Consider the following 14,038-nt stretch of genomic DNA (forward strand, 5'->3'; position numbering starts at 1 on the left):
AGTGCCAAATTTGAATTTAATCCAGTTGTCTTCTTTTGTTAGCGAGGCATTCATACAACTATCCCAGAGCCAAAGATAGATTGTATTTCCGTAAATCAGAAAAGCCAAAACCAGAATTTAAAAATCCTTTTTAGTATTACACGTGATAATTTGGGTTTCTTTCCAAGACTCCTTAGGACTTTCTAAAGCAGTTTATAAAGTGTTTTTAAAGTGTTTCCCAACTTAAGGTGAAATACAACCAACATGGTGTCCCAGTCAGGGCAGTAGATGAATTATACTCAACGTAAATTGAGGTTAGACCAGCTATTACATTCTGCACAGATCCTTTTATAATGTCTGGTAGATAAAAGACTACGATCTTTGCAAGGTCTGACAGAATGTTTACAGAGATCAATGAGCAAGATATATTTAAAGGTGGGGTAACAAAGCAGTCAGTCTTTTTTGTACACTGATTGTTTCATCACTACCATCATTTTGTACTCTGATGTTTAAATCCAGCAAAGTGCAAAGTGGCTATTCAACTGATTCACAGAATCTTGCTCGATTAATATTAATGAAGCAGGATTCAGGTTTTGATTCCCACCAAACAGGATGTGCTGTCTGCTCCACCCAGCGCCAACAGCTCACATTCACAAGGGAGAAGTTGTCCAAAGGCAGTTTGCACAGCTTCCGCTTTACAAAGGGATACTACCCCGTTCAGGGAGTCGGTATCTGAAAAATGGTTCTGCTATCCGGATGGAAGATAAGTGCCCTGTTCGCTCCCGTATGCCTTTCAATCTATGGTGAGTCACAAAGTCTACTTTTAGCCATTGTGAGTTGGTCAGTGGAACTTGAGAGGGCCCTCCTGCAACAAACTTGAGGGCCCCCCTCTGCCCTAGACCTAGTCAGGGGCCTGTCGCCCTTGTACAGTGTACTCCCCGCTGGAGCTCGGGGGTCCTGCACCACAGGGGCTGCGGGGGGCTTTGTTACACCACTGGAGTTGGTTTTATGTGATAGCAAAGCCTGTGATTTTGTGAATCGCAGTATTTTATGACTCAAAACAGTTTTGTACATATGGCCCTGTGTTCCTTATTGTTTGTACAGGCCTGCTTTTTGAATTGGTATGGATTGCTCCCCTAGCTGTCTTAAGGGCAGCCAACACAGCTTAAGGATGTTCCAAAAATACATATTTGTAGAAGACCTCTGGCTTACCTCTGTAGAGCTTCTGCAAGAGTTGTCCTGGAGCTCATTTAAAGTTCAAATAAAAGAGTGCAACCAATCTTTCCTATCCTGCGTTCCAGGGGACCCCTCACAACCGGTTATACTTTTGATTCACTTTCTGATTTTGAGGGCTTGTTTTCTAAAAGTCATTGTTTTCCTATTGTTTCAATGAAAGCTAATATAACTTACAATTAGAACATTGGAATGCTGGGGGCTCCATTGAAAACAATGGAGTGCTGCGGGCTTTTACTGGCTGGTAAAAGCCCGCAGCACCAACATTCCAATGCTCGCTTTGTTCACAGCAGCAGCTGTGAACAAAGCCTCACGGAGCCCGAGGGGATTTTAATCCCCTCGGGCTCCGTGATTTTTTTTTTTTTTATTAGAACATTCTGCCCTGTGTGGCAGAATGTTCTAATAGCCTTAGAACCCGCCGTAGCGGGCTCTACCGGCTATTAAAGTCCCTCTCCCTTGTTAAATGCCCGAGCCGAGCGGGCCTTTAATAGCCGGTAGAGCCCGCTACGGCGGGTTCTAAGGCTATATTAGCTAGACTTAAGACAGCAAGAATGTTCTAAAAGGTTTTGAACTGTATCTTACTTGTATTAGGAAATGCTTCACTTCTGAGACCTAAAGCCCTGAAATCTAAAGGTTACAAAATAAATGAGGACTTAAATAATAGTGTTCAGCAGCATAAGGGTAAAAAATGCCTTTGCTATCAACTACAAAGTCATTGTGGTTAAAGCCCTACTGTGGAAACTATGTGCGTTCGATGACCAGGTGGCTCACCTAAAAGAAGGTCATTTCCTGCCAGCTACACAGAACACGAGAATGATACTGCTGTTAGCAATAGTGGCTTCTCTGCCTCGAGGTAAGCTACCATATACAATAATTTAATTTTAATTTGCAATACTTAAATGGATTATATCAGTGCTTCCCAACTTTTTTGCGACCCACCTCATTTAACTGACATGAGGTGTAGACAATTTGTTTAAGGCAATAGTAGACATGCTTTCAAAGTGCTGTGAATTACCAAAATAATATACTCTTTACAATTTGTTTCTATTCCTGTCTAAAAGCAAATATTTGTAATATTACAACCTTGCCCACATCCTTCGAGAGCCTCTGAAGCATTTTGGACTCTTTCTCCATATATTTTTTGTATTCTCTAGCACCTTAATAAAGTGACAACACTCCTCGTATGAGTGATTCCTTGGATTCTACTTCTGTTCAGCCAAAACAGACCGTCGCACATCAGTGTTGCCACATCACTGATTCACAGGAGCCTGTGAGGAGATGTTTGTGCATATATATATATATATATATAGATAGATAGATAGATACATACATATTGCAGTTTTATATTGTGTGCTTAACATAAACGCCAGTGAACACCAGATTACATTACATAAAGTCAGAGTAATTTTATTTTAATCACATACAATTAAGTAAGCCTAGGGCCAAGGCCAGGACACAAACCTGTGGTTGCTAGAGCCAAAGTTCCTAGATCCAAAGTCGTCAGCTCTGCCTGTAACGACATCCATATTTCTCAACTTATGTGTGAAAGTAATGCACAAGTATTATGATGTGCATAATCATGTATAGTGAGCACATTTCCTGTTGAAATGGCTTTGTGAAATAAGGAAGTAAATTAAAAACTGCAACAGAAAAATACTGGATGGTTCACCCAGAATCTTGCGGGGGAATACTTTTCAGAGGGGGATTTTTCACATCAATGTTACATTACTGGTCGTAGGGATTGTGAAAAATCCTAGCTTCACACAAAGTATAGCAAATATATTCAACAGGAGAGTAGTGAGCATATAGTGTCTAGCTGGTTATGCATCTTCGAGGACACGGTCCCAAAAAATATATATAAAACATCATTCGTTAGTGCACGGTCCTTTACAGACACCACATTTTCCATGGAAATCGCCACTACATTGGCATAGACATACCCTTTTATTATTAAAAATATATATAGCACACAAATAATGAGTAAAAATTTAGTTTCAGTGAATATTTATAGTTGGCACACCACCAAGCAAAAGTGTCTTGATTTGTTTTGAGCCTATTAATATATTTGTTTCAATCACACTCAAAAATACAAAAATGTGCTTCATTTGTGCCTTTCTAATAGCGGAAATATACATATTTTTTTTTTACAAAAAATCACATCCTATTGCCTTTCCTTTCACACTCTGTGTACCCAGCAGCAGTGGTTCATAGTTCGTTTTAAAAGCTGCTCATTGTGCCGGATTCCACATAGTTGTAAACTCTGTCAACAATACTGTTAATAGCATCTCAATTTTACTTAATTTATTGTTATCAGAAGGTCTGAGTCTGCACTTTCAGGATTCTAGTCCTTGACTGCAATTTGCACAGAGATCTTGACAGTTAACGTTAAATTCCCTGGCCGAGGTTTACTAAGGCTTTATGCTGTGGCAAACTGATGCACTGGTATTTACAATTCAGCACAAAAGGTATTTTGTGCTGTAGATATTTTGTGCTGTGCAGGCGCCATTTTCTCACTGCACAATGTGCTCTGCGTTGCGTTGCTTGATGTCAAGGGGAGTTACTGGGGGTGTTAATTCGATGGTCAGTGAAAACACCCGTAGGTTTTGATGCAAAGCGTAATCTACTAACAAAGCCAGACCGACTTTGAATCAAAACCTAATGCCTCCTTGATGCAAGTGTTAACAAGGGGATATTTTTCATTTGTACAAAAAAGCCCAAACATTGTATGTGTGCTGATGTGCATAAAACACAACCAGTGCATCGGTTCCTTCTGAAATATGCCTAGCCATAGGACTCTGTACTTGACGGATATCCTTCCAGTACAAATCCTATGCAAGATTGTGCACACTCACCTGTGCACCATGGTGCAAGACTGTGCGTCATGGAAGGCAGTCTAAATAGAGCGCCAGTGCACAGAATGACAGCAGAATCAGGTAAATATTAGTATACATGGCCCTGTGCTCTGTTTCCTTCCGTGTGCAATGCAACACAACACATTTTCGTGTTCTTGTGCATGAAAACATTTGCAATTCTTTTCCAGAGGTTCTCTAACAGCAGCACTTCTTTTCAAACGTGAATACATTATTGAGCATCTATTATTTAAAACATTATAAAATGCTCAATTCATGACTCTTTACCAAGTTTCAAACAAATGGTTCAGAAACGACGTAGTAAGAGTATGTTCGTTACAGCGCTCTGTAATGCTGATTTTCACAGAAGTAAGTCAAGAATGGCTCACATTGGTTTTAAGATGGCAGAAACTGTTCAATTCTTGCAATGTTATGGATTCATGTGACTGTGGGCATAGCTCCTCTTTGTTTGTACATGTTTGAAGTGTTGATTTGCAAAGTGGTGCTAGGTTTATGAAAAAGAGTTGCTCATTTTACTCTTGTTGTCATTATTGGATTGAGCTCTGACCTCTAATTGATCTCATTCTTTTTATATTGCGCTTGCTAGCACAGTCTTGTAGCTAGGTATTGGTGTAACTCACAGCAGTTCCCACTACCCACCTTAAAAATGGTATTCATTCGATGGTTCTCTAAACATTGAAAATGTAAGTCAGCTCTCTCTGCTTATGCTGTGGTGGTTGCATACTAGCTTTTGTAGCAGGTGTGTCAACCAACTGTGCAGTGTTTTAAGATTAATTAACTTCACATCTGCACAGTTATTAAGCAGATTTCAAGAAATACTTTCAAGTTTGATGTTCACTACTGCAAAGCCTACCTCTTCATAGCATAACATTGGCCTACCTTACTAAATTTAATAGGTGATACGTTTTTAATAAGGACAAAGAAGAAAGTCATTTTGATGTCTGAGAAATTGTAATTTAAATTCCTATTTAATGGTAAAGTCAGATTTTAAATCACTATTCTAAAATGTTCACTTTTGGAAAGTTAGCATTTTCTTATCTTAATCATTTGGTGCCTACAGCCTGCTTCCTGGGTCACATGACTAGGTGTAGTTGGCTGGAGGCCTTTCTGTTTTCCTCCTAGACAGCATCATAATGAAGTGTGTTGTATGTTGTCAGGATGGGCCATATCTGGCAGGATGGGGGGGCAGACCCGTCGCCTACCACCCTTGCACTTTAAAGGCACTGGCTCAGCTCACAAAGGACTTCACACTAGCATTTTTTGCCCCCAAACAGTCTGGGACCAGGGCAAGAAGACAGGATTTTCCAGATACCTCTGTAGAGGGAAACCTCAGAAGCTTCTCCCATTTCAAAGTGGGCACCAGGTATAAAAATGGGACCCTCAGAGTAAAAAATAGAGCAAAAAGTAATAAACTATTTGATACTAAAACAATATAAATCCAATCAGTAGAACCAGAGAAATGTAATTTTGAAGATTTCTGGTAACTTAGCACCTAAAAGCACAAAACACCACTCATGGCTATTTGGTCCCGTGAGGCAGTGGGAAAGTCACAAGTTCAGGCAGACTGCGATGGAGCATGGAGAGGCAGGGACCAGGTTAGTCCCACTGAAAACGTTACCTTCTAAAGTCTAGTGGAAAGAGTTCAATTCACAGTGGAGGACGCTGTGAGGAGCAAATTGAGCATTGCATATTGTTGTCAATGTAGCGCCCAGAGCAGGCCAGACATGATGGAATGACATTGCTGCGACTGGGCTAGCCTTGAACATATCCTTCCACCATTTTAATTTGCCTCATTCTTGTGGAATCTAAAATGGATTCCATCACTCATTGCTCCTAAAGCACATACAGTCCTTATACTCAATCCACAACTCAATTAAAGTGTCTACACACTATCTAAACAGGTCCCACATGCATGGAAGTGAAAGAACCGGTTAAGGGAGACTGGAAAATCCTTGTACAAAGCGGAAGCTCGTAGGTATTTTCCCCTGAATGAGGCAGGTACAAAAGTCTGCCCCTGCATTTACAATCATGTTGCTACTACTTCCACTCTCACAAAACTCAGTAAAAAATATAGTAACCAATCTCTTAACCCCTTCTGTGCCGCGGACGTAATGGTTACGTCCTGCGGGACAGTGCTGCTGTGCCCAGGACGTAACCATTACGTCCTGGGCACACAGCCCAGAGGGAGCGCTAGCGCTCCCTCTGTGGGGTTACCCCCCACCCCCCGTGACGTCAGCGCGCGAGCACGCACTGATTGTCACAGAGCCTCCCCCATTGCATTTCACTTCTGATCACGTGGGGGAGGCCGAGAGAGGCTTCAAAGGGAAGGAAATGTATTTCCTTCCCTTTAAAGTCTCTGTCTGCGTTTTGGCAGCCAGATTGAAAGCAATCCGGCTGTCAAAACGCCCACTAGACACCAGGGATGTCTAGAAAGGAAATTGGTATAAGGGAGCGACCCCTTGGGCAAGGGTCGCTCCCAGGGGGGGCATTTTTTTAAGGCCTTTTCTGCACCCCCTGGGGGCAGAAACCTCTAGGCACCAGGGATCATTTTTTATTTTTTATTTTTTATTTTTATTTTTTAGTTTTTAGTTTTAGGTGTGGGGAGCGACCCCTTAGGCAAGGGTCGCTCCCATAGGGGGCAAATTATATTTAGGCCATTTCTGCCCCCCTTGGGGGCAGATTGGCCTATTTTTATTAGGCCCATCTCCCCCCCTTGGGGGCAGAAACCACTAGACACCAGGGAGTTTTTTTTTGTTCGTGAATTTTACGTAAGGGGAGCGACCCCTTAGGCAAGGGTCGTTCCCCTGGGGGGCAACTTTATTTTAGGCCATTTCTGCCCCCCAGGGGGGCAGATCAGCCTATTTTAATTAGGCCGATCTGCCCCCAAGGGGGGCAGAAACCACTAGGCACCGGGGATTTTTTTGTTGTTGTTGTTGTTTTACAGATGGGGAGCGACCCCTTAGGCAAGGGTCGCTCCCCTGGAGGGGCAAATTGTATTTAGGCCATTTCTGCCCGCTTTGGGGGCAGATCGGTCGATTTTAGGTCAGAAACCACTAGGCACCAGGGATCTTTTTTTTTGCGCTGTCAGGCAAGGGGAGCAACCCCGTAGGCAAGGGTCGCTCCCTGGGGGGGGGGGTTGCACATATATTTTAGGCCATTTCTGCCCCCCCGGGGGCAGATCGGCCTATTGTTATTAGGCCGAGCTGCCCCCGGGGGGGCAGAAACCTCTGGGCGCCAGGGTTAATTTTTTTGTGTGTTTTTTTTTTTTAGAGATGGAGAGCGACCCCTTAGGCAAGGGTCGCTCCCCTGGAGGGGCAAATTGTATTTAGGCCATTTCTGCCCGCTTTGGGGGCAGATCGGACGATTTTAGGTCAATCTGCCCCCAAAAGGGACAGAAACCACTAGGCGCCGTCACGCAAGTGGAGCGACCTTGTAGGCAAGGGTCGCTCCCCGGGGGAGATGGGGGGTCAAATTTATTTTAGGCCATTTCTGCCCCTGGGGGCTGATCGGCCTATTGTTTTTAGGTGATCTGCCCCAGGGGAGGCAGAAACCTCCAGGCGCCAGGGCTAATTTTTTTGTTGTTTTTTTAGAGATGGGGAGCGACCACTTAGGCAAGGGTCGCTCACCTGGAGGGGCAAATTGTATTTAGACCATTTCTGCCCCCCTTGGGGGCAAATCGCCCGATTTTAGGTGAATATGCCCCCAAGGGGGGAAGAAACCACTAGGCACTGGGGATCTTTTTTTTTTCGCCATCATGCAAGGGCAAATTTATTTTAGGGAATTTCTGCCCCACCTGGGGCCGGCTGAGCTAGAGGCCAACATCCACAGGTAGGCACTTTGCAAAAAACACCTCTGTTTTCTGTGAAAAAATTTGATGTGTTCACGTTGTGTTCTGGGCCATTTCCTTTCGTGAGCGCTAGGCCCACCCACACAAGTGAGGTACCATTTTTATCGGGAGACTTGGGGGAACACTGGGTGGAAGGACATTTGTGGCTCCTCTCAGATTCCAGAACTTTCTGTTACCGAAATGAGAGGAAAAAGTGTTTTTTTGGCCAAATTTTGAGGTTTGCAAAGGATTCTGGGTAACAGAACCTGGTCAGAGCCCCACAAGTCACCCCATCTTGGATTCCCCTTGGACCTAGTTTTAAAAAATGCACAGGTTTGGTAGGTTTCCCTAGGTGCCGGCTGAGCTAGGGGCCAAAATCTACAGGTAGGCACTTTGGCAAAAACATCTCTGTTTTCTGTAAAAAAATTGGGATGTGTTCACGTTGTGTTTTGGGCCATTTCCTTTCATGGGCGCTAGGCCTACCCACACAAGTGAGGTACCATTTTTATTGGGAGGCTTGGAGGAACGCTGGGTGGAAGGAAATTTGTGGCTCCTCTCAGATTCCAGAACTTTCTGTCACCGAAATGTGAGGAAAATGTGTTTTTTTAGCCAAATTTTGAGGTTTGGAAAGTATTCTGGGTAACAGAACCTGGTCAGGGCCCCACAAGTCACCCATCTTGGATTCCCCTAGGTCTCTAGTTTAAAAAAATGCACAGGTTTGGTAGGTTTCCCTAGGTGCCGGCTGAGCTAGAGGCCAAAATCTACAGGTAGGCACTTTGCAAAAAACACCTCTGTTTTCTGTAAAAAAATGGGATGTGTCCACGTTGTGTTTTGGGGCATTTCCTATCGCGGGCGCTAGGCCTACCCACACAAGTGAGGTATCATTTTTATCGGGAGGCTTGGGGGAACACAGAATAGCAAAACAAGTGTTATAACACCTTATCCTGTGCCCATTTTGGAAATACAAAGGTTTTCTTGATAGCTATTTTTTACTCTTTATATTTCAGCAAATGAATTGCTGTATACCCTGTATAGAATGAAAACCCAAGGCAGGGTGCGGGTCATTTATTGGCTCTGGGTACCTAGAGTTCTTGATGAACCTACAAGCCCCATATATCCCAGCAATCAGAAGAGTCCAGCAGACGTAACAGTATATTGCTTTAAAAAATCTGACATTGCAGGAAAAAGTTACAGAGTAAAATGTAGAGAAAAATTGCAGATTTTTTCACCTCAATTTCAATATCTTTTATTTCAGTTGTTATTTTCTGTAGGAAACCCTTGTAGGATCTACACAAATTACCCCTTGCTGAATTCAGAATTTTGTGTACTTTTCAGAAATGTTCTGGGATCCAGCATTGGTTTCATGCCCATTTCTGTCACTGACTGGAAGGAGGCTGAAAACACAAAAAAATCGTAAAAATGGGGTATGTCCCAGTAAAATGGCAAAATTGTGTTGAAAAATTGGGTTTTCTGATTCAAGTCTGCCTGTTCCTGAAAGCTAGGAAGCTGGTGATTTTAGCACCGCAAACCCTTTGTTGATGCCATTTTCAGGGAAAAAACCACAAGCCTTCTTCTGCAGCCCCTTTTTCCAATTTTTTTTAAAAAAAAATGTTTTCACTGTATTTTGGCTAATTTCTTGGCCTCCTTCTGGGGAACCCACAAAGTCTGGGTACCTATAGAATCCCTAGGATGTTGGAAAAAAAGGACACAAATTTGGCGTGGGTAGCTTACGTGAACAAAAAGTTATGACGGCCTAAGCGCGAACTGCCCCAAATAGCCAAAAAAAGGCTCGGCACAGGAGGGGGAAAAGGCCAGGCAGCGAAGGGGTTAAAGAAGAATGCACTTTGTCTACTTTCTCTACCTAAGACCACTGCTCTGGGGCCTCAGTTCATTTCACATGGAGATTTATGATGGCCAGGCTCACTAGGGCAAAAATAAACAAAAAGACACAGAAAACTAAAATTCAAGTATGCAGAGAGGTAATGAGGAGTTTTAGGAGGAATGCCTGTTTGCCTTGGTTGTGAGCTGACTGATGTGTGATAGGGCACTATAGTAAGCTCAGTACTGATGGGGGCATGCAACAATGGGGAGCACAGTGATGGAGAGGACACCTGTCAAGGGCATCTAATGTTGTGGAACAACATGGTCGATTCTCAGACATTGAACCTATGCAGAATCACCAGATCACAAATGAGTTAGGTCCTAGGCCTTGCCTCCCTCTGCGTCCTTGTCACTGTAGAATTTTGTATGATACAAAGATGCAAAAATATTTATGAAGTTTTGCAGAGTTTTAAGGCATTTCTGGTGGTACTGGACAGCTTGTTCAGTGGTTGTTTTAATGGTGGATATCCTTTAGATTGTGTTCAGAAGCCTTAAAAAACCTTGGCCTAATGTGAAACTTGGACTGAGATTTAAATGCACTGGCAGTGCCCAGGATGGATATATAATCAAGTGATTGAAAGGCTCAGGTATAGGGCACGATGGCCCTGTTCAAAGAGCTTCCTGTTTATTCGGCCACATATGCTTTCATGTGGATTGAATTTATCATTTTGAACACATTACCTCAACTCTGTTCCAACCGCATTGGCTTCCTGTTCTCTTCACTGTCAAATGCAAGGTAGCCATCAAAATCAAGTTCTGTTTTTATTGGATTGTTGTATTTATAAACTCAGATGAAACATTAACAGCTTATCAAGTGCCCTCCAACTCCTCTAAGATCGTCTGACTGTAATGCCCATGACTAGCATGTCCTATATTTGTCAGGCAAGTATTCTCAACTGTCCTCCCCGGCATGTGGAGTGTGGTGCAGCCTGATTTGCACTTCCTATTGTGAAAGCTGAATACATTTTTAATGAATTTATGTTGATTAAAGGTTAGGAATTTACATGAATAACGTAGAAAAATAGTGTGTCATGGAGAAGGTGCCCACTTGAGTGGGCACCATAACGCATCTAAACAACTAATGAGGAATTCTTACTTAAGGTTTAACTAATGTGCACATGTAGAATAAAATGTATTAGTGGGTCATAATAACATACTAACATCATGTATTTTCCGACAATATTTGAGCATTGATTAACTATAGGAGTTTTGGGCCTAGTCAACTATGACTCGCGCTAAGTTTCCTGGCATAAATAATTGTTTGTAAATATTTTGTTAAAGCAGAGAATTAATGTTGATCATTGTTCACACAGCATTGACCAAGCGATTTGTAATGCTTGCTGTAACGCTCTGTACTAGATGTTGATACATTGTAATTTTGATGCGTGAGAAGCTAAGGTTCTCAGGAGCTGACAATAGCTGCACTGACTTCAGCCGTAAGGTGCAACAAAAGTACCCTGACAAATCTGACGATGGGAACAGGAGAAGAGGAGCCAATCATCAACGTGTGAAAGACTGTCTAGTTCTATTTTAGATTTAGTGTTCAGAGACTATTGGTCCTACTGCAAACGTATGATTTCCTGACCAATGATGGTGTGAGAAAATGTTTTAGGGAATTTAGTATATCCAGATCATACCTTGCAGAGTAGTTAGCCATTCTTTTTCTATTCTTGTCCGAGTGCTGTTCGTGGAGCACAGCGATCTTTTTCCCCTCAAAATCCTCATAGATAGATTGCGTTAATGTTGTCAATGCTTTATACTTAGTTCAATGTTTCTGAAGTGGTTCAGTTAACTTAGAGCCCAACCGTGGCTGAGACCTACCCTTTTATTGTTCAGTTGCTGAAGCTGACCAGATGGATGTCCAACTGACGAAGAGAAATCACAGCTTGCTGATCTATTGAGGAGAGGTATAATGAAATGCTATTGCTTTTGCTAAATGTCTTCTTTTAGGTACCAACCACTATTTTGAGAGGGCCCGAGATGTTTTCCAATGCTCTAGTTAAATTGAGATTCTTTCGAAACTTTGGTCAGCCTGTGTTGTTTGTATGTATAGGCTCATCATTTGGTTTTGAGACTAATCTACGTCATATTAGCATTGTTAACATAGGGAAATACATTTTCTAATTATACTAAAAGGCATGGTTATTTATGGCCACATGGGTCACGGTGTGTAAAGATTACTGATTCAAAGTCTTTGAAAATTGATTTGTTGTTCATGTTATGTTGTCGTTGATTAGATTTTGACTAAGTATTGTGTATGGTGGAATCACTTTAAGCGTAGTTAAAAGGTCCATCGAACATCTAACGCGTCCCCTTATCTATAACTTATAAAAGACCAAATAAGGCAAGACGCTCTCACACTATCATGTTCTTTCTCATATTTTTATTTAAAAAGCACCATCAAACAAGTTAACATTTCCTGAGTTAATTTGCAAGTGAAATCAAAATAATGAAAAAGTACAAGGTTTAGGCAAGGTCTCCTTTGCTGTAGACACAACACTTACTTCTGCACGGTGTTACTCATTTCACTGCAAGTAAGGGGGGTCTCACTTTCCTGCACCCTATACACTGATCTAACCTAATCAGTTGGTCTGTTATTTAATGTGTGAAGCGTTAGAAAGTTTGGATTGACGCATCAATGGTATTCTATATTTGGCTTCCATAGTTCTTTTTCTTTCATTTGACGTTTAGCTATTTTTATCCACAACTAGTTGACACACACTGCACATTAAGTTTGGCCCCTACCTTTCTGGACACAGTAAGGGCCCGTAATACACCCTGTTAGTGACATGGCTGGCACCAAAGTGATAATGAGGAACGTTTAGGGCATGCATACCCCTTCTCGTAGCTATGTTAAATACTCCTGCATGTGCCAGTGCAACACCCACATTGCTTATTTACAAAAATCACAATTGATCCCTGCTGAGGCGGTTAAGTTGCAGAAACACTGGTGAGCTCAAGTGTTTTCCACCAATTTTTCAACATATGCAAAGGGAGTGCTGGTGTGGATCAGGGCTGTTTTAACTTTCAAGCAGAGACTACAAGAGTTGACCCAGACGGCAGATATGTCTTGATCCAGGGTAGGCTTGATGGCCACCACATGGTACTAGGGAGCATTTATGCTCCCCAACATGAACCAAGCAGAGTTCCTCACTAAGCTGTCTGATGCCCTATTGGGCTGGAGTGGACTACCCTACAATTTTAGGGGTGACTTTAACAGTGTACTGCACTTTGACTTAGGTCACTCATTCCCCCCCAGCTCCACACAGTTGCCAAAATGAAAGCCCAAAACCTTACGGTCTGGCTTGGATACTGGCACTTAGTTGCTATTTGGCACACACACAATGTCACCACCAGGGTTTACTCCTATTCCTGTCCACATGATTTACACATTCATATTGACCTCATAGTTGGTTCCTTTGACTTTTTTCCACGTCACTCATGTTGATTATTTGGGGGGGGTACATATTCTGACCATAACCCTCAGCTCTTGCATTCTGACTGGGAAAGGAGACCGTCACCAATTCTCACGTGGCGCCTACAGCGGTCTGCTGTAGAAGACCCCCCTTTTGCACTTTCCTGGCTACTGACATTACCGAATACTTTAGTATTACTACTAACTCTGCTACTACCCATCTGCTTGAGTGGAATGCCTCTAAGGCCACACAGAGGGAACAGTATATTGGCACCACCTGGAAAATCTGTCACCAGTTAGACAGAGACATCACAATGATTGAACACAATATTCTGGGACACAAGACTCGTGCCCTGCAGACTCCTGCCCACTGGGCTCACTGACCCACACACAGCAAGAGCACACCGCACTGTTAGAGAGGCTTCATTGTCTGAACTAAGGGACTCTCTCAATCAGAGAACATGCCAGAGCAGACAAATCCGGGACTTTGGTGGCTTGGCTTATCTGACAGGAACAACCCCGTAATCCAATAATGGAATTACAGACAGCCCATGGAGATTTTCTCCACATACAAACCACCAAACATGCTGCGTTGACCAACCACTACTCACTCCCATACCAGTCAGCGACCACAAATGACATGGATTCATTCCTAGCTTGTGCCACTGTCCCCCAAGTGACGCTAGAACAGAAAACAGATCTCAATGGCCCCCTTATCCTCTTTGAAAATCGGGAGGCCATTCACTCCCTGGCCACTGATAAGACCCCAGGCCCAGATGACCTACCTGCCGAATTCTACAATTCCCCACTTCCCCACTTTTAGTCCCCCACATG

At 42.8% G+C, this 14,038-nt stretch overlaps 1 protein-coding gene across 1 annotated transcript in view; it reads left to right on the forward strand.

Moving 5' to 3' along the window:
• Positions 1–644: 644 nt before the first annotated feature.
• LOC138299964 (polymeric immunoglobulin receptor-like) overlaps positions 645–14,038 on the forward strand; it is a 309,847-nt gene continuing 296,453 nt past the window's right edge. Inside the window, exon 1 of the mRNA XM_069238711.1 lies at positions 645–782. Within this exon, the coding sequence (XP_069094812.1) occupies positions 719–782 (64 nt within the window). The 5' untranslated portion in view covers positions 645–718. The remainder of the gene's footprint in view (positions 783–14,038) is intronic.

The sequence above is a fragment of the Pleurodeles waltl genome, chromosome 6 (assembly GCF_031143425.1).
Source record: "Pleurodeles waltl isolate 20211129_DDA chromosome 6, aPleWal1.hap1.20221129, whole genome shotgun sequence".
Classification (NCBI taxonomy): Eukaryota; Metazoa; Chordata; class Amphibia; order Caudata; family Salamandridae; genus Pleurodeles; species Pleurodeles waltl.